Here is a 22113-nt window from a genome sequence, read left to right as displayed (position 1 = left end):
TCTGACGGAAAAGCCAAGTCCGTAAAACTATTCTGTGTAAGGCTTATTAGTGACAATGAGAGGTGATTTAGAAGCTGCAGATGAAATAAAAACACTTAATGCGCACATTTGTGGAGGTTGACATGTTTGACAAACTAACGTAGTGATTACTCAAGGAAGTGCTTCATTCAGTGAAGTGAAAGGCATTCGATGGTTGCCATGGTAGCGTAGACTTCCCCGTTTTGAGGAGTCTTCCTTGTTCAGCTGAAGGCATGCGTGGATCTGTTGTCATATTAATGATAATGGCATCCAAATGTAATCAGATTAAAAGTAATGCAGCGCACCAAAACAGCATCGACTGGAGGTTATTTTCTCATTTTTAGAGTTCATAAATTTAGCTGTACTTGAAGCATGAGAAATATTTTATTTTGAATTGAATTCATTGGTGTCATTTTATCTAGAAGAGAAAAGACTTGTACGTTTTCACAAATCTTTTATTTTAGATGCCTTTGTGGAAAAGAAATTAAGTTCCAATTGTGCAAAATTTGGTGTATTTATTTTTAAGTTTATATATTATATTTTTACTGTACGCAAGGGAACCGTGGCAAGATTTATTACCAAAAAAAAAAAAACGTGGAGGGTGAAAGTAACAAGTAACTTTTACTTTGAGTACTATTTAGTTCTGCTACTTTTTACTTGTAAGTACCAGTAAAAAGTAGCTTCTGTATTTCATGTATGACGTACTTGTACTTGAGTACATTTTCAATCAAGTACCAGTACTTCTACTTGAGTAGAATACATCAGTATTCTTCACACCTCTGCCAAATTAAAATAATAATCACGATTATTTTAGTCATAATTGAAATCGCGATTATTCAAATGATTATTTGTCAACCAAAAAGTCATTTATTTTTTGTACAAAAAAACCCCATAAAATATATTCTTTAAACATAACTAAAATCCTTCAAACATTAAAATAAAGTATGTTCACTTTTGCACGAAACAAAACAAAACACTTGTTGCACGTGATGTGTCTTTGCTCTAGGTTTTCATCATCAAACCCAAATATTCCCATATCAGAGAATTTGACTTTCCACTTGTTTACCAAGTGTTTTTGCTGCATTTCTCCTGTCATGTTTCAAGACCACAAGCAACAACTTTTATTGTGATAGCCGGCAGGCTAGCTTTGGCCTTGAGAGGGGCGGGGCGGAGGGGAGGAGCTTGCATGTGCGTGGATTAAACAACTCAAAGTTCGTATTAATACCGTGTGTGCAAAGCTTTTGTAGATGTCCGAAATAGTGGGTTTGTTTTATTTAGTGAATAAAACATATTCCCATATTTTTTAGAATAATTTATTTTTGATTATGTTATTCTTGTAATCGTTGGGTGTAATAATCAAAATCGGAATCAAATTTCGATTAATTGAGCAGCCCTATTCTATAGTAGCGAAAATATGAAAGATGAGTGACGACAACATGAGTTCAGAATGCTGATTGATACAAACAACATATAACAATTATATGGGAGTAGTTATGATATGGTGGGGGTTGTGCATGGGACAGGAATGGACCAATTTTGATACACGCTTTGTGCGTTTTATCAGACATGCACTAATCTCTGTTTGAGGGGTTCTGTAGTATGGCTTTTTCTCGTACTAAACAACGTGTGTCTGGCAACAGCAACTAAAATCATCTTCATTTTGCATCTAAAATTGAGTTGTGCACTGAAAGCATTTTGGTTGTTTGCACTGCACCTTTCTCATAGAAACGATGACATCACTCCCCTACTTGAGGGCACATGGCGTCTGTTGTAATGATTTCACGATAAGTCACAGGATGAAAGCATTGTTTTGCTGAATTACTCGCAGGAGGACAGTGTGGGAATATGAAGACATCCGCTTCCCTTTTTGTAAGAGTGTTGTATTACTCACTCTAGCTCTTGAGGTTTATTTAGATCTGGATTTGAACCCTCATCCTGAAGAGAGGGCGTCGCTGTGTCAGAATTGGAGTGTTTTTTAAATGTTTTTTACTATTTTTATTTCATTGTTGTCTAGAATAGCAGTCTTATTAAGGATAAGGATCTGTTAGAACAAATGAAACCACTGTTCCTAGTGGGTGTTCAAATCATAATAAAAGTTGCACTGAATGACAGTTATGTAGATATTTTTTGATTTATTAGATATTTTTCTATTCAATAATATATATTTTTATTAACTCATGTTTTCTTTTCGTGTTACAAAAGTGTGGCAATAAAACTGTGGCCTGAATTGCTCTTGAAGTGCATTAGCGATGTCTCTAAAATAGTTTTCTTGTGGACTTAGAGCCTAAGTATACCTGATTAGTGTGTGCAAACTAAAGCAGCATCAGTGAAGTAATATCTGGGATGTTGGATAGTGACACTACAGCAGGGAAGGGCAGCTTTTATCATAGCGGGGTCCGCAAAAATTTGATTAGTCTGATCCGAGTGTCACATTATGAACATTCACGTCAGCATTTGGAATAATGAGCATTCTGAGCATTAATACAAGAAAGGCCAAATGTTGAGTAATTTTCTACTTTTGTTTTTTGTTTTGTTGGAATTTAATGTGTGATTTTGTTGTGATTTTGTATATTTTTCTAATTTTGTGTTTTTTTATTGTTTTCTGTCATTATGAGCACTTTTAATGTTAGTTTTGTGTGTTTTTTGAGTAATTTTGTGTATTTTTGTTGTCTCTGTTTTGTGATTCTGTGTATTTTTGTTCTTGATTTGTTAATTTTTCTGTTATTCTTTTTATATTTTTTGTTATCTTTTGTATTTTCAGAGTAAATTTGTGTATTTTTGCTTTTCTTTAGTACAATTTCTTATGATTTTGTATGTTGTATTTGTGATGTCTTTTGTGTGTTTTTGGAGTTATTTTGTTTGTTTAAGAATACTCTTTTATCATCCATGCATACAGGTGTTTAACGTTTGTCTATATAGTTTAGTTGAATATAAATTAATCCTCTCTGCTCTCAACTGCACAGGTAAAGTACTTTAATACTCATAATAAATCTTTGTAAAGCGATTGCTGATGTCACCACTATGAGTTTCATCTGTGTCACTGCAGGCTGAGCACTTGGAGGAAATGCTTAAAAATGATATTGATCCTCTGTGATGACTAAGTTTCCTTCAATGGGAATCCCCTGTTCTATGAGATAATAATAATGTAGGAAGCAGGATGGCACATTGTACCTCCCTTTACAGGAAACCGGTGGTGCAATGTACGTTTATTACTCATAACTGATGAGGAAATAAATACATATATTTTCCATGTTCACATATTCAGTTATTATTGGAAGGTTGTCGCTTTTTTTTTTTTTTTAACAAAAAGAACAAAACTCTATATTGATTATTAATGGGCCTTTGTAAATGTAATTTCTTGTGTGTTTCTATTGTAAGCTATGTTTTCTTGCTTCTTCTATGTGCCATAATTTGGTATTTAATCTATTTTTCCTGTTTTTCAATGTTTTGTTATTTGGCTTGTTATGTATTTTCCCACCAGTCGCATCACAATTTAAATATTCTGTCCAACTGTATTTCATTTAGTTAAAATGAGGTTTAAATGCATAAAAAATATGTAATAACTTTGTATATATGCGCTCACTTTGATTTATTTATTTATTTTAATTTACTATTTACTAAAATATTTCTGTTTTTTATTCAGTCAAAATATCATGTGGTGCGACTGTCTGGCCATTACTGCTGATTAGAATAAATCTTAATATTCATGCAAACCTTGCCCGATGATGCCCAATTTATGAAATACCACGCAGTGAAAATCCTTGACCCTAATATCTAATTAATCATGAGTCAGTCTTTATTTTTAGAGCATTTCTATATAAAATCAATTAGTGCAAAGGATTGTGATCACCATCATGAGGCTTGGATTTGGTCTGAGCAGAAATTTCCTCTGATTTGATTCAAGATTGTCTGAACGTGTGCGTGCTTGTGTTTCCAGGACTCGGAGGAACAGATCGCCATAAAGCAGTGCCACCAAGAGCTCAGTGATAGAAATAAAGAGCGATGGTGTGTGGAGATTGAGATCATCAGACGGTCAGTTTCAAATGCATCACATGCATTGACAAGGCTTCGGCTTGATAACAAATTTATGATTTTTTTAATGTAAAAAAGAAAAATCTAATTCCATTTAATTTTGCCAGAAGTCCTGTGCAGCCGAGGAATTGCGTAACGCGAGATTATATGCGAAAATCAACATATTTGCCTATTTGCTAGACATTCACTGACATTACTTGTGTGGGAAAAGTAGATATAGTTCCAAAACATAGATGTGAGGTATTTACATGTAATATGAGTCCATGTGAATCTCCGTAGAGTCCGTTGCTTGTTTCTCGTGTGGGTGGAGTTCATTAGGAGTTGGTCCTAATTAGTTTTTGAGGGACAGGCATTACTTAGCCTCCTTAATTACGCAAGAGGGCTCAGAGCAGAAACGGGTACAGAAACTGAATTTGAGGGTGTAAAAACACCACATTGCGCGTAATAAATAGTATCATGGCTTTTAAAACTGCTCTGCACTTCACAAATTTTAGTTTTTCTTTTTGACACAAATTTGATTACATACTTATACAGAGCCAAGAGAAGGCGCAGAGGTCCAGTGTTTTTTCAGAACACTTTGAATTACAATATGCTCAAAGGTTAGCATAGATTTTAGACCAAATAAAGCCAAAAATAAAATAAAAAACTTACATACTGCAGCTTTAATTGTCTCAGCTGGTTTTGGCAAACTAGGAAGAGATCCTGGTGGTGTACCATGGAGCTGTCTGAGTGGTTATATCTCCAGTCTGGACTGGGAATTTATGCAAGATCTCTAAGTAAATTATGTGGGAATTTAATGGGAGACTCAGACCTGAACCTGTGGGCACTGCAACCTCATGTGGCTAATCCTGGTGAAAGGACCTGGATTTTCAGAATCGTCTGATTCCCCTTGTGGATTACATTGACTTTGCTCTTGATTTAAGATGAGCACTTGTATCTTATTTAGAAATTTCTCATTGACACTCTGCCGTATGCGGCTGAGTTGTTTTTGTTGAACTTTGCCGTGGCCCGTGACGCTCTGGCACATTCCATGACGGTAGAGTTGCTTATGGGATAGACATTAGACTTTCATGTTCCCTTCTGTTGCACAAATCCACTCCTGAAATAGCAAAAATCACAAATTAAACAATTATGACAGCCAGGACCTTTTGGGTTATTTTCGGACACTTTGGGTTATTTCTGACGCCGCCTCCGCATGTTACTCTGCTGTGGCTCATTTCTGAATTTCCACACACACACACACACACACACACACACACACGTATCTTCACGTTTACACTTCACTGGCGTTGTTTTGATTGGTTTAACAAACCCAAGCGATGCACACGTATTATAAAACCATCCCAATGTCCTCGTCCCACTTTTTTAACAAGTGTGTTGTTTTTCAGACAGACATGGTCACAAACCGCAGGCCCCACGGGCACCCACGCTCATCTCATGGAAAAACCACAGAGCAAAGGACACATACATGACAAGCCACCATTAAATCATTTCATCTACTTAGTGCACATTTACACATGCATGCGGGGTGAAAAACACAAAACACACCACTTAGTTTTTGAGTTATGATGTGTTTTAAAGCCCGTGCAAACCAAGGAAAACAATATATTTCACCCACAGGGTAATGTATCCAACTCTTCCTTTCATAAAACTTCTTCTCTCACAATGTTTTTCTCAAGTTTAAAAATCTGAAAAGGAGAGATGTACTGTATTTTTGTCCTAATGTATTGTTTACGTCTATTTGTTTTCAGTTTGCCAAACACTTTAGGTCAACAGAGTAGCGTATGACATAACAAGCTGATGAATGATAATACCTTAAACACAGCTTTCTGCTCCTGCGATGACTATCATCTCTCTCTCCCTTTGACGTCTTTCACCGTGTTGTGGTTTCTGTTCCGGCCAAATTCCTGCCCAATCTGGTATCACTTAAAGTTTTTTATTTTAAAAAGAAGCGAATCTATAACAATAAGAAACACATTGTTTAAGTCTGATTATGAAACAGCAATAAATTGGAAACAGAAGAAGTAACGTAAAGACAAAAAGTGTCGAGAGGAGATGATGTATTCAGTTTGAAAGATAATTATCAGTCTTTAAGAAATGCTTTTCATCGTCTTTGACACGACTTGAGGTTCTTACATTATGCAATGAAGAGGATTTACTTTGTTCATCCACATGTGGTGAAAAGACAGATGTGAAAACCCAGTTTATTTCATAATTTTTTTACTTTACTTGATGATTTCCAGGCAGTTGGTTACATTTGCACTGATTCTATTAAAGGGAAAGCGTGGGCAACACGTGTTAAAAGACCCAAAAGACCCAAATTCAGGCCATTTAGATCAGTGTTTCTCAAATGGGGGTACGTGTACCCCTAGTGGTAGGTGATGGCACTACAGGGGGTACTTGATAGAGACAGAGAGGTGAAAATTAACAAATGAAGGCAATAAAAATATGGGGTTTTATAATGTTTAATATATCTAAATATTACCACCAACTCACAAAACGACAACAAAAATAAACAAAATATGAGAAAAATATATTGAATAATAAAAAAACACACAACAACAAAATACACAAATTTACACCAAAAACACACACAAAGACATAAAAATATTTATTATTACCAGCAACTCACAAAACAACAGACACACTAAATGAGAGAAAAATACACAATATCACTACAAAATACACAAAAATAACAGAGAAACACACAAAACGACATAAGACACAACCAAGCGACGCTAAAAACACACACGCTGAGAGAGAATGATTTAAATAATACAACAACAATGAGAACAAAAACACACAAAATGAGAGAAAAATATACAGAAAGTTAAAAAGAACAGACAAACAACAACAAAATACACAAAATGACACCAAAAACACACAAAATGATGATAGAAATGATCTTGATCAGAACATGAACTGAAAATACAATCGTCAGTCTTGGTCCCACATCAGGACGGAGGTGACCAGAAATTAAAGAAACTTCTAATCAGGAGACACTAAAACTGTTTCATTCCACTTATTTACAAAATGAGATTCTTTCAAACGTGTGTTATCACTCATTAATTCCATCATTATGATCTATTGTTGTTTGAGAAACACTGGTTTAGAGCATCCATTCCGGTCCGCAGGAGAAAGTACATATGACGGGTAAAACATGAATCATTGTTTCAGATATTTCAGTCCCTCTGAATACATAAATTCAGTGAAACTTCACAACATTTGACAGGGCTCAAAGTTTTCCCATGCCTATATATCACACTTTTAATCTTAAATTGTTAAAAGAACACTATTTTTTTTGTAATTCTCCAATTTTGCGCAAAGTATTCCACATAATTTTCCCATATTGAATAAAAATTGGTTACAAAATTTAAAGTAAAGAAACAGTCATGTGTTGCGTTGGTGCCTTACATACTTTACGAAATGTCATATTTGATAGCAGATCATTATACATGAGATTTTTATAATGTTTTTTACGAGCAAAAGTATATGTCAATGTTCAAATCCTCATATTAACAAGGATGGGTCTCCAATAAGGGTGTAACAACAAATCGATTAAGCTATATATCACAAAATGTCATTGTGCAAATATTGTATTGATCAAAAAAATGTCCAAATCTATTTTTTTAATCATGTTTTTTAACGACAAAAACAGTTTAATTGCGCTAACATATGCATAGTCACTATGGGTGTCAGTGAACCACATCAGACCTTGTTAAATTATCTCACTCCTCAATGCATTTTAGCTTTATTTTCATAAAACATACTGGGCACTTTTATAGATGTATGTGGTAACTTTTTTTTATAGATATAAAGAATTTAAGAACTGAATCAAAATCTGGTGTAGAAGCAAACATTTAAATTTTTTATAAAATTTAATTTGACAAATGTTGATAAACATATTACTTGTTTTTGATATTAGTTCTTGAGTTACAGTTAGTTACCATTTACGTGTGCTCGCAAGTTTTAAAAAAATGAAATAAATTGTATTTCATACCATTTTATACTTGTAATTACTGATATCGTGATGTATATCGTATTGTATCGTATCGTGACATGCAAATCGTGAATCGTATTGTATCATCAGATTCATGGCCATGCGCAGCCCTAGTCTCAACCCAATAACTGTCATACTGCATTTCTTAGGTTAAATCACGTTAATGTGGTCGCTGCTCGTGAAGTTCCTGATGGGATGTTCAACCTGTTGGCCACCAACGACCTCCCGCTGCTCGCCATGGAGTACTGTCAGGGTGGAGATCTGAGAAAGGTACGCGCGCTTTAACCCTTTCAAAGCTTCTTAAATAGACTTACAGGAATTTACTGACTCATAATGAAATGGTTCTATTCACCCAGTAAGTGGCTATTAGTCCTTTTTACCTAATCTATTTAGAACAAGTGCAAGTTGAAGCCAAAGTAGTTTACTTTAGGGTAAATCCAGCCTATTTCTTTCAGTTCTCTATTTTAAACTGCAGTCTTTTTCAGTTTATTATAGATATATTTTTTAAAAAACGCTGTATAAAGCTCAAACCAGTTCCATTGTGTTTTATTCCCTATAAAGAGAAGCATTCTAATGGACGGAAAGTAGTTATTTATTGCAGAACAAAGGAACACAGAGGTTTAAAACACTCATAAAAAGGACAGATTAATGAACTTTTCCTGCAGCCGGGTGTTGACGTTTCTTCTCTTTGTTCATAACGTTCTGGTTTCTGCTCTCTCTGCAGTATCTGAGCCTCTTGGAAAACTGCTGTGGAATGAGGGAGGGCTCTGTTCTGATTCTGTTACGCGATATTTGTGAGTAATCAGTTCACTTTAATCAAACCATTCCCAATAAACCCAACCCTGTGTACGTGTGTGAGAGTGACTGATTAACCGTGTGATCATCTGAGAGGGCAGCGTGATGCATTCAGAGGACGGTGATGAAGTGATGAAGTATGGAGGAAATCGTAAGCAGTATCATGACGTCACGACTCTGGAGTGACCCCCATAAACCACCGGTGTTTTAGTCACCATGGTTACACCTCATACTCCTTATGGGACTTACGTCAACTATTGCCTACTCACTTTTTTTCTCAAATAGTTTGCACTAAACGCTAACAACAACATGCATAAACATCAACTCTGGGTCGCCATGTGAAGAAATCAGAGTACGCACACGCGTACGCACACACACACACACACGCACACACACACACGCGCAGACACACACATGCACCCCTCAGCTTACACAAGAAAATCAAAGTCACAGCACTTCCAGTCAAGCCAGACGAAACCTATTAGACTTTAACTTTTGGTCAGAGTACAAACCAACGGTTTGTATATAAACCATACATCTCATTTAAAGATCGACTGAAATGTTTAATTTTGATTACATCTTGTGGTTTATGGGTTTTTCAATTCATTTATTAATTCATTAAGCGTATTCCCTGTGCAGGAAGATGTAAAATAATATAAAATACACACGATAAAACAAACATTTTAGCATTTAAAATGATACATATTCAACAACTGACCATCTCTTTTAAAATGACAGCTCATTGTCCCTAGGTTTGATGCATATATATATATATATATATATTCCTGATAGCAACAGTGGAGAGGCCAAACTAGCATTTGTCCAAAATGGAATTAACACTAAATGGAAAAATTGCCTTTTTTTGTTGCCTTTAACTGATCAGAGCATTCTTGCATGCGTTTTCTCTGGAAATGCTATTTTTGTAGTTTATTTTAGCTTCATTTTTAGTTTGACTTATTATAACCAAAAATGTAAACCATTGAACAGCTAATCTTAAATTGTAAAAACTCGATATAATGTGTAGCAATTTCCACGTATGCCAGTCAGACTGATTAAACTATTTTTTTAAGATGTATTTATGGATCAAAGCTAAAACTTCAAGGTTCTAAATCAAATGGAATTTGGATAATAGATAATCAGTGATTACAGCTTTAAATAAACGCTTTCAATGTAAGTAAATGATAATTACTAATATCAGTTAAGTGTTTATTGGTAAAATTGTAATTTGTTTATTATTGACTATTAGTTTCTTTTTTGGCAAGGTTTTAAAATGTGTTAGGCAAGGCAAATGTTTTAGTATAGTGCCTTTCATACACATGGCAATTCAATGTGCTTAACATGGTTTAAAAGTGCAACAGAAAACATTTAACAGTTTAAAAATCAATAAAAAAAAATTGGCAGTAAAAACATGTTAGTCTGTTGATTCTGTAGAAGTCAATTAAATTCTATGTGTTTTCACTCTGAATATTACTGGTGTCCTGTTTTCCAAGTGTTTACAAACTTAAATATTTCTTTACGTACTCAGTTGTTTTGTTTGTTTTTTGCTCAGAACTGACTTGGTTGATGATAGTGTGTACGGTCAAATGCAATGTGTCAAAAAGAACATGAAGAACATGCATCTAATAAAGTGTTGTCCTTTTTCCTCCTCCTGTGAAACTCTGGTAAATTAAGAAAGTGTTACTGGATGCTATTGAAAGTGTTTGACCTCTAAAAGGTCTCTCTCATCTCTTGAGAGGTTGAAGTGTCTTCAGGTCCAGTTTTTTTTTTACCACTAACTCTAACAGAATTGTCTGACCTGGTTGAATGAGAACTTCCTCTTTGTTCATGTCTCAGCTTCAGCTCTGATGTACCTTCATAAGAAAAGGATCATCCACAGAGACCTGAAACCAGAGAACATCGTGCTGCAGCAGGGAGAGCGGAGAGTGAGTCAAAAAAAAAAAGAAAAAGCCAATTAACTCTTTTGTTTGGGTAAATCCACCCACGCACCACTACAAAACAGCTTCTTTGTCTCTGTGTGGGTTTTGTGGTGTAAGTGCATGAGACTCGCCTCGCTCGTTTGCGTGTTGTGTACTTGATGCTTCATTTGGAAACCTCAGGAGTTGCATTAGGGAAAGTGTTCCTTTTATCTTTGCTGTGCAGCTCATTTTATTTTCCTCCTTGTTATGTAACAAATCATATTATGTCCTGTTCCAGCATGAGCAGGATAGAGGGCAGACCTAATAAAGAAAAGGCTGTGCATTCATATTCATGTCAACACTGTTGTTTTTTATGGATGCCGAGCCAACTTTTATTTGCGTTACAGATTTGCTGAAAGGCTTGTTTTTCTTTCGGGTGGAGGAGAAACAGAAAATGTAGATTTTACACAGTTTCTAGTGTGGGAGATGATTGTGGCAGATGCTGCAGTAAAAGGTTGGCCGAGAGCTTTTCATGTTGGTTTTTAATGCCCACAGTCTCACAGCTTTTAGTGCAGTGGCTCTAAATTTAGGGAAATATGCCTATTATGTGTTTGGCTCAGGTTTAGTACTTTCTGTGCAGCTAACGGTGACGCACGGAAAGGCAGAATGTAACATTTTACACTTAGCATCATGTTTTCACTCATAGTTTGTGCGATTTTGAAGAGCCCTTAAAAAATATGGGGTTTTACCATGTTTACTTTTAGTAAAAAATATAATAATGATAATGGACATAATCTTGATTAAAACATTAACTAAAATATGAGGGACAGTCTTATCCCCACACCAGGTGGGAGATAACCGGAAATTATAAGAAAAAAATGTAGAAATAAATCTATGAAGGAGGCACTGAATACTGTTTCATTCCACTAATTTAAGAAAGGGGATTCTTTAAAATGTGTGTTATCACTCATTCATTCCATCAGAATAATTGTTTTTGCATAGTATTCTGACTAAAATGTTGCATTCAGACAAAGAAGGTTCTGGGATTCAAAAATAAGAGGAAGAGGGTAGTGAACCACTGATCTAACTGATCAGTAGTTATTATTATTATCCTTCACATTTGTGACAAATCACGTTTTTAGCAACTCATATCACATGTTACATACTCAGGCAAAATATGACAGGTTAATAAAGACTGTGTTTATTTAATTTTTGTATAAAAACATGTATTTTTTTCGGTAATAGTTTGTCAGGAGATACATTGTTGACGTTACTGTTATAAAAAAGTGAGTTTTGGAAAATCCAGTTGTAGGTTTTAAGGTGAGGTGTCAGCTGCTGAATGTAACTAATAAAGTAACTTGTAATGTAGCTTAGCTACTTTTATAATCAAGTAATCAGTAAAGCAACTAAGTTACTTTTTAAATCAGTTATCAGATAATTTTTTCAAGGTTACTGCCAACACTGGCATTAGCTTTATTAGTATCTTTAGTTAGTGAGGATGCAGGAGTCATCCTCACTATTGTTAACTCCTCCTACACCATTTGTTCCTTTTTGACAAATAAGCTATGATAAAATTCAGAAGGTTCCCAAGATTCATGCTATTGCTTTTATAATTAGTCGATTTTAAACTTTTTGACTTATTACATTTTTTCTTTCCAATTCTTTTCTATTTGATGTTTCAAACACTTCACTTCCAGCCTTTCAACATTTAACATGTTCAGCTACTACCTTCAACCCATTTTAAGGTTTTTCAACAATTTCAACTTTTTCAACAATTTCAACTTTTTCAACAATTTCAACTTTTTCAACAATTTCAACTTTTTCAACAATTTCAACTTTTTCAACAATTTCAACTTTTTCAACTTTTTCAACAATTTCAACTTTTTCAACAATTTCAACTTTTTTCAACCTTATTGCTGATTTTCAGCTAAAGCTAAGCTAATGCCATTGCTAGGTTAATGCTACTGCTAGGCCAATGCTAACGCATGGTTAATGTCAATGCTAGGCTAATGTTAATGCTAAACTAATGGTAGGTTAGTGCTAATGTTAATGCTAAGCTAAAGCTAGGTTCGTGCTAATGCTAGGCTAACATTAGGCTGATGTTAATGTTAGGCTATTGCTAACGCTAGACTAATACTAACGCAAGGTTTGTGTTAATGGTAATGCTAGGCTAATGCTATTGGTAACGTTAAGTTAATGCTAACACTAGCCTATTGTTAATGCTAATGCTAGCTAATGCAGTGCGACACAGGCCAGCACCTACATCCTCACCTGCATTTTTGTGGGGGAAAAGCAAATATTGTAGTTGAGCTAAAGCTCAGACATATTGAACATCTGATTAATCGGGCCGATTATACCTCATCACTGATTAATTGACCTCAGTCAATACGTAACCTATATATTAATGAGTATAACTGAGGTTTTTATTTATCAGTGGCTTTACAGTCTTTATGGTGACAGTGTTACTAAATAAAGTTCCTTTTTTAGGTTAGTAGTGTTTTGCTTCTTTGTCTTGAATCATTATTTAAATAATAAAGAATTTGTGTTCATGTACAGTAGATATCCTGTGTATATCGGCTATTATTTTTTATTTGATCTTTTTATGAATAAACCAAACATCTGTATAGACTTTAAAAGAAGAAAAAAAAAACTTCCATACCAGTGTGGCTGTAGTCTGCTTCACTGTGACCAATCCAATTTGTGATGAAATCTCAATAACCACAAAGTCCCGTTTCATCACGTGACTCAAATGTTTTTGTGCAGCTGTTTGACCAGATCACACATCGTTTTCTGGCTTCTCTCCTTTTTCTGCAGTTGATCCATAAGATTATAGATCTGGGATATGCCAAGGAGTTGGACCACAGCAGTCTTTGCATTTCCTTTGTGGGAACACTTCAGTACTTAGTAAGTGACCACATGGTAACACGTTCACCCTCATAAAGCTTGTTGTGATTGGTTAAAAAGTCTGAGCTGACGTGTTTTGCTGTCACTTCTTTCAGGCTCCAGAGCTCATCGAGAGGCAGCGATACACAGTGACTGTGGATTACTGGAGCTTTGGGACTTTGGTCTTTGAGTGTATCACTGGGTTTCGCCCATTTCTACCAACATGGCAACCCGTTCTCTGGTAGCATGATTTTTTTATTTTATTCGTTCCTAAAATTTAGAATAATTTTATCTTTCTTGTGAAAGTATCAACTAGGATTTTCTACTTCAAGAAATGTCTTACAACAAAGGGATTAGGGATGCAGTAATAGGCATTAATGAAAGCTTTAGCTTTATTCAGGGTTCCTACAGCTTCAGTCAAATTAAATTCAAGACTTTTTATTGCCTTTTGAAATTCAATTTAAGACCACCTTAATACTAAACTCAATTGGGGGGGAAAAACACCACATTAATGACATAGGGTTAGGGTAATTTTTTTCCAGTGTCTAGTGCAGACGTGCAACTGGTGGCCCCCCATAAGTACATACACAAAATGACAGTAAATAAACAAATTAAATAGACTAAAATAATCAAAACCACTCTAAAAACACATAAAATGACTACAAAAAATAGCCAGACATCTATAAAACAACAACAAAAATACTAAATATAAAAACCATAAAGAAAAATTTTCATTGGACAAGCAATTTTTTGTTCAATTTACATTTTCCCATATTGTTTAAAGTCCCGCTGCAACCACGTCACTGTTTTGTTGTTGGTTCCGCTGTTGTGATCGCGCAATGTTGAGGAAAATATTTTAAAAAATGAAAACGAATGTTACTATTTATTTTTGAAATGTCAGACTAATTACAATCATAAAATCATACTTTGATTTATAATAATTTTAATGACAATTAAGGCCTTATTTTTAGATGAATGAATTTAATGCCTTTTAAGACCTTTTAAGGATCCGCTGGAACCCTGTTATTGTCAAGCAAGAGGCGATATTTCTACTTCATGTTTCACTTGCGTAAAGGAATTTTGGCTCCCACTGCATGAAAAAACAACAAACTATCGTTTTCAGAGAATTGCAGGATGTGTGATGTGGGCCAACATCAATGCCTTTTGTTTCTGGAATGAATGATTTAGAGCTCAGGGAACTTCATTGCAGATTTTTATATATATTTATTATTTATTATAATATATACGGTGTATATATAATAATAATAAATTGAATAATATAATATATTATTTTATATATTAATATATATTTATATTATTAATAATATATATTAATAAATATATATATGGGGTTATTCTCTTCTTTACATACTGTCACCGGTCAACACTACATGTAGTACAATCTTTTCGTGAGAGCAATGCATGTTTTATTATTTCAATTAAATAAATGAATTTACTTTATTGCATAATTTATATTTACCCTGCATAACTTATACACCTCTATATATATTCATATAGGGTTATTTTCCATCCACATCAGGCTCATTGTTTTTTTAGATTAGATTGTACTTCATTTTATCCCACTGTGGGAAAATTAACATGTTACAGCAGCCAAAGACACAAAGAGCAAGCTGGGAAAATTAACTTAAAAAAATGCAGAAATGAAAATTTAAGGGGAGAAATAAAAAATAAAATAAATAATAGACAATAATCTATTATTTATTATTTATCTATTAGTTATTGACCAAGATAACGATACAAAAAATATATAAATAAGCGGTAAGTGAGGTTTTGCAATGAGTAATGGTTAATATTGCACATAGTAAGGCAGTGGAGGAACATTATTATTATTTTACATAGGAGAAAACAGTGTTGTGTTGTACAGTTTGAATACATGATCTGTATTATTCAGGCACAACAAAGTGAAGCTGAAGCAGGAGCGTGATATTGTGGTTTATGAGAGTCTCTCTGGAGAAGTGCGGTACTCCAAACATCTGCCTCAGCCCAACGACCTCAACAGGTGATTTTTTAATGACACACACACACACACACACAGACAGACAGATGTGTGATTTATGAGCTCAGTCGAATGCCTCTACCGCTGTGTGGTAGTCTCTTACTGGAGAAGCTGGAGCGGTGGCTGCAGCTGATGTTGAAGTGGTCTCCTCAGGAGAGAGGGAAAGACCCCAACGCTACACCCGGCGACTGCTTCTCCCAGCTGGAGCTCATCCTACAGCTGAAGGTCAGCGTTGAACCCTCATCACCACTCATCTTCTGACGTGTGACGTGTCATCTTCATGTCATTTTATCCACAGCTGGTTCATGTTCTCAACATGATGTCCACTAAAATCCTGACCTACTCTGTGTCAGAGGACGAGACCGTAGCCAGCTTACAGCTGAGGATAGAGAAGGACACCAACATCGCCACCGTGGATCAGGAGCTGCTGCTGGAGGCGGGACTGGCCCTGGAGCCTCACGGACTGGTCACCCAGTGCGTCGTTGATTACATAGTAATGTCAAACCAACAGGCGTGCTCATCAAACAGATTAGTCCAGAAGAGAAGGTGATTGTGTGCTGAGTCTTTGTTCTTGTGTGTGTAGGAGGCAGATGGAAGGAGAACAGACCAACCTCTGGTCTTCTTGTTTGATCGCTCCTCCTGCAGCTACGAACCCCAGTTTGTTCCCCCAACGCTCCCTGAAAACATCTGCTTTGTCCGTGAGTAAAATAAATTCATTAATAAATTCAACTGGAAATCCAAAGTTTGATATATATTTTGTGCATGTCTAAATTTGTACATGTTTAATAGCTTCGTCAACTTATTTGTCTCTTTTTTACTGAGAGAAATTAACACCAACACAATCTCATGACACCAGGGGCCTGTACTACAAAGCTGGATTCCCTCTTATTGCACTAATTTCCATGGTTTATTCGGTGTGTCCTATACTACAACTCTGGTTAACATTTTACCAGGTTAAATCACCGTGGTAACTAACCCCCAATTTCTACTGGATACGGGTTCGCTGCGTTACGTCTCCGCCATACCACTGAAGCTGATAGGTTTCCACTTTAGTCTGTGTTCATTTCCACCGGGTCCGCTGCGCTGCGTATTTGCTCCGTCCCAGCTGCGACAGTCTGGAGCCCTCCGCCAGAGATACTGGTGCAGGACTTCTATTTCTGGTGGATGCCGGATCACAACGCAACAACTCAGCACAGAGCAAATACAGTGACACAGGAAGTTAAGCACATACTAAACATTAAAACGTCCGGTTACTTTTCAAAATAAAACACTTCAGATCATATTTCATCATTATCGCTTCTCTGTTGGCTGTAGCTAAAAAATGTGGCAAGGACAACAACAACAACAAAAGGTAAACTTTATATTTTAATACCTTAAAACATGTAACAAAACAAAAAACTGTGAAACTAAATAATGTAATATATACATATATGTCTGAAAAGTGTTGAATGTGTTTCCCTGTCACCTCTTTATCGTTATAGTTATTAATTTATGTTTCCTCTCTTTTCTCTTTTTATTTATTTCTAATTATATATGACTTTCAGTCTATTTCCCTGGCTATTCACTATTAAGAAAAAGGGAGCAAAACCGGATCGGAGCTGTGGCGCAGCGGAGACGTATCCATTGGAAACCCCGGGTTAGACTGAACACTAAAGAAATTGCCACAAAAAAGGCAATTAGTGTCACTTGAACTTCAGAAAAGTTTTGCACATTGCATTGTGGGATATGGAGTATGAAGACAGTGCTGAAGTAGAAAATTGTCTTTGAGCTGTTTTTACTTCATTCTTATCGTGATTTTATTTGTTACTTTGTCAGTGATTCGTATGACTCAATTTTTATATCCTTTTTTTATTTTTCTATTCACTGTGGTATGACTTCAGGTGTTTACGTGAAAAACTAAAATATCAACATTGGCCGTTTTTTTGTTTTGTTTTGTTTTTCAATTTGTAAAAACACCACAAATGTCACGTTGGCAGAGTGTTTGGGGTCACACTGACGTCATTTAGTGGATGAGAACAACTTTTGGATGAAATACTGGTAGAGTTTAAAAGATGTTAGAGATCATGACCTGTGGCTTTAACTTCTTAAGTTCTCCACATGACTGATACGTTTGAGGATAATGGTTAAATAGTTTTGTAGGGGAATAAATTCTCTCAGGAGAATGAATTAAAACATGTTACTATCCAGATACTGAATTTTTCATCTGGGAAAGCTGTTGACTGACTTTGACTATGACTTTTAGCTGTTACCGTTGTTAATGCCTAAATGTTGCCTTTTTGTTCCTGCATCTGTCTGTTTGTCAGAAAACGACCCTAAACATGTGCTGACGTACAGCTCTCTGAGGAGAACCTGTGGTCAGGCCTGGCACACCATTCGTGCTCTGAAAGAAGGCTGGCAAAGACTGCAGCAGGGCCAGAAAGCAGCCATGTAAGGACATTTCTACTGGAACTTCAGCTCAGGAATTTTGGGAATTTTCAAAAAATATAAACATTTGATGGGAATTATTTATTGGAATTAACCAGAAATTAGGAGTATTTTTTTTTTTTTTTTTATTAAATCAATATTTTAGGTCATACTGAAATATATTTTCCCAACTGTATTTAACATTCCTGTTTGGGGCCAACCTTTTATTTTGGAAAGTTCCAATTAATTCTTGTTAATTCTCATGGAAAGTTTTGAACTTTGAAAATTCCCAGAAATTAAGTTATTTTAATTTGCTCCCAGTTCATACTACACTGTACTATACTTGTATTTACATATCTGTATTATATTTGTACATTTCTATTCTTTTTTCTTGGAGGTATGCACTTTTTATTTAATTCCTATTTAATTAAAAAATATTTGATTTAATTATATATATTTTCTTTTCTTCTTTTTCTATGTATTCGTGTTTCCTCTTTTCATTTGAAATATTCTGGAGCATCTGTAAAAAAAAAAAAAAAAAAAAAGCAATTTCCCCCTTGGATAAATAAAGTATTTCTGATTCTAATTCATGGTTAATTCTAATAAATAATTCCCATGAAAAGCTTGTATTTTTTAATATTCCCAAGCTTCAGTTCTCGTGGAAATTCACAGAAAATGTTCCACCTTTTTGCAACTCCACTAATATATACTTTATATACGTGGGCACCTGTTTTGTGTTCTGCAGCATGAGTCTGTTGAGACACAACTCATCCTTGTCCAGACAGAAGAATGAGATGGTTTCCATGTACCAGAGTCTCATGGCTAAAGTGGACTTCTTCAACGCAAGCCTTCAGACAGACATGGATAAATACCAGGAGCAGACCAGCACTGGGATCGGTACTGTTACAATCATTTATCCAACTATGGTAGAGAGTGATATTAAAATGTAATACTGTATGTAACATAGCAGAAATGATTAGTTCTGTCTGGAGGTCTGAAACTTGTTTTCTAATGTCTTCTAGCTTCTGACAAAATGCTGGCTTGGTGGAGGGAGATGGAGCAAACTGCCATCAGCTGTGGTCAGGTATGTGCGTGTGTGTGTTTTGCCTATGTGCGCGTGTGTGTGTGTGTGTTTTCTGGAAACGTGCAAAACCATCTGTGTGTGCTTAGGCCCAGGTGAACGAACTGGAGGAGGAGATGATGCACTTGCAGCCAGACATCGTGGATGTGCAGAGGCAGCCATGGAGGAGCGGGGAGGCCTTGGATACTCTGTGAGTCTAAGACACATTCACAACAACAACAACAAATGGACTCATTTAAGTGACGTACATTCTTTCTCTTCAGTGAAGGAAAGGCCATGGAGCTGTTTCGCAAACTCAGAGAAAAACCCAAAGGTTTGTTTTTTTTTTTCAGAATAAGCTTCATCATTTTCTAGCGTCACCATGTTTGCATGTGAGAATGATCATCATCACATATTTTTTTCCCCTCTTATCCCTTCATTTCCTCCCGTGCTCAGACCAGAGAAATCCTGGAGACAGTCAGGAAGTGGTGCGTCTGGTGGTTCAGGCTTTGCTGTTCTATGAAAGGAAGCTGAAGGATTTCTACACACACCTCAGGTATTCACACACACTTTGTTTCTATTAAACATCCTCCAACACATGATCAAAGCCATAGCCGAATGTTATGGTTCAACAGAGACGTTTTAAAACTGAAACAAGACACAGGTACGATAGTGTGAACCCACAATAAAAAAACACTAATATTTATTAATAAATGAATCACCACATATTTTTTATCAATTACTTTAATTTAATCAAATTGGATTTATTTAATCAAGTAGAAGTGTATTGTGTTAGACGGATTAAATATGAACCAAACATGGGCAACTGATGGGTTCAGTCTTAATTTCTACCATTTAAAATACACAAAACACCAAGAATACATAAAATGACTGCAAAAATACACAAAAAAACTCAAAATGACTCGTAATACAAAAAACCAGCAGAGTATTATGGGAAAATGTACAAAAAGACAAGAAAAACACAGTGGTTCCAAAAAACACACAAAATTACAATACACAAAAGAATAGAAATGCACAAAATTACTCTAAAAATCCATATATAGACTAGAAAAAATACACAAATAACCAAAAAATAAACACGTTACCAAAAAATACACAAATAAGAAATACACAGAAGTAGCAAATAAATACACAAATTAAAAAAAATACACAAAAGAAACAAAAAATACCCAAATATCAAAAAATACACAAACAAAAGTAACAAAAAAATACACAAATAACAAAAGACACAAGCGGCAACAAAAACACACAAACCCTTTGCTATTTACCGTATTAATTATTGATCAGATTGATTAGTATTGTAAATGCTGACATGAATGGTAATAATGTGAACCTTGGATCAGACAATCACAGTTTTGCGAACCCCGCTGTGATAAATGTTGCTCATCTTTGTTATAAACAAACTGGTTGCTTTTGCACATAACATGTTGTTTAAAGATTTTTAGGATCAAAACCTTGTATCTAGCCATTAGGGGGTGGAGCACTAATTCAATGCTGGTCTGCATTTATTTTTGGAGAAATGTTGAAATAAAACGGTATAAATCTATCAGAAAAGCAGTTTTCAGTTAAGTTACAAAGAAGTAAAAAGACACACTGTTCACTACACATGTTGTCTGTCAGTCCTTGCTGACGTCTTTGTTTGTGTGTTGCAGTAAGACCGCGGTGTGTCGGCAGCGTGTGATGGAGCTGCTCCCTAAGGTGGAGGGAATGGTGCAGAAAATGGCCGAGAGCGAACAAGTGCTGATGAGTCTGCAGGAGAAACGACAGCGGGAGCTGTGGAAGCTGCTCAAACTCGTCTGTGTGAGGAGGACACAAACACCTCACTCTACAAACGTCTATTAGTCTGTTCTCCTGCAGTCACTCAGGGATTTCATTTTACAAAGTTCTTCATCTTGTCTTGTTCAGATTAAAATTCGAAGCCCAGTAAGTGGAAGTCCTGATGGCTCCCAAACGCCTTCCTCTGTGCCGCCCCTGCTGGCCCCCAGATACAGTCTGCCCCAGCTGTGAGTACTGCAACGCACATCTGTGAAGGATTTCCCAGTAATGAGTAACTGGTGTGTGCGTGTGTGTGTGTCCGTGTGTGTGTGTGTGTGTGTGTGCAGGGATGAGTCCCTGGTGGAGGAAAGTCGCACGTTTCAGAGTCGTCTTCAAAGTTTGCTGGACAGCACTATCCAGGAGACAGAGAACAGTATGGAGGTTTGTGTACACACGTGAAAACGTACAAACATAAAAATGTAAAGACGTACAGAAGTACAAACGTAAAGACACACAAACGTGAAGACGTACAAACATAAAAATGTAAAGACGTACAGAAGTACAAACGTAAAGACACACAAACGTAAAGACGTACAAACATAAAAACGTAGACGTACAAACGTAAAGAAGTACAAACGTAGACATTAAGAAGCACAAACGTACATAAGTACAAACGTAGAGATGTACAAGATATAGAGATGTAGAAGTACAGGCGTACAAATGTAAATACGTAGAAACGTTAAGGCATACAAACGTAAAGATGTAAAAATGTAAAGACGTACAAACATCAAGATGTTCAAACATAAAAACTTGAAGTACAAATGTACAGAAGTACAAACACATCATAGTCGATCAATCAGATTAAACGTAATACACCGCGCCAGAACAGCATTGAATCTAGGTTATTTTTTCAGTTTTAGAGTTCATACATTGAGAATTGTTTTTATATTGAATTGAATTAATTGGTGTCAATTTTTTATTATTATTATTTTATACAGACATCAGTGGAAAATAAATTAAGTTCCAATTGTGCAAGATTTGGTCTCTTCCCTTTTAAGTTTATACATGACATGTTTACTGTATGTAAGGGAACCGTGGCAAGATTTAATACCTAAAATAATCATTTGAGTACTATTTAATTGAGCTACTTTTTACTTGTACAATTTCAATCAAGTAACCGTACTTCTACTTGAGTAGGATATATCATTACTTTTTATACCCCTGAAAATAAATA

General features: G+C 35.6%; 1 protein-coding gene across 1 annotated transcript in view; it reads left to right on the top strand.

Moving 5' to 3' along the window:
- ikbkb (inhibitor of nuclear factor kappa B kinase subunit beta) overlaps window positions 1–22113 on the top strand; it is a 30808-nt gene that overhangs the window by 4505 nt on the left and 4190 nt on the right. Inside the window, exons 3-21 of the mRNA XM_028457294.1 lie at window positions 3956–4050; window positions 8200–8320; window positions 8775–8844; window positions 10679–10767; window positions 13555–13644; window positions 13740–13864; window positions 15536–15643; window positions 15736–15865; window positions 15939–16133; window positions 16224–16338; window positions 17944–18067; window positions 18789–18940; window positions 19066–19127; window positions 19214–19314; window positions 19388–19437; window positions 19560–19659; window positions 20777–20924; window positions 21030–21127; window positions 21227–21320. Coding sequence (XP_028313095.1) covers window positions 3956–4050; window positions 8200–8320; window positions 8775–8844; window positions 10679–10767; window positions 13555–13644; window positions 13740–13864; window positions 15536–15643; window positions 15736–15865; window positions 15939–16133; window positions 16224–16338; window positions 17944–18067; window positions 18789–18940; window positions 19066–19127; window positions 19214–19314; window positions 19388–19437; window positions 19560–19659; window positions 20777–20924; window positions 21030–21127; window positions 21227–21320 — 2067 coding nt within the window. The remainder of the gene's footprint in view (window positions 1–3955; window positions 4051–8199; window positions 8321–8774; window positions 8845–10678; window positions 10768–13554; window positions 13645–13739; window positions 13865–15535; window positions 15644–15735; window positions 15866–15938; window positions 16134–16223; window positions 16339–17943; window positions 18068–18788; window positions 18941–19065; window positions 19128–19213; window positions 19315–19387; window positions 19438–19559; window positions 19660–20776; window positions 20925–21029; window positions 21128–21226; window positions 21321–22113) is intronic.

This window comes from Gouania willdenowi, chromosome 9 (assembly GCF_900634775.1).
Source record: "Gouania willdenowi chromosome 9, fGouWil2.1, whole genome shotgun sequence".
Classification (NCBI taxonomy): Eukaryota; Metazoa; Chordata; class Actinopteri; order Blenniiformes; family Gobiesocidae; genus Gouania; species Gouania willdenowi.
Note: the sequence above shows the minus strand (reverse complement) of the source record. Positions and strands in the feature narration are given on the sequence as shown.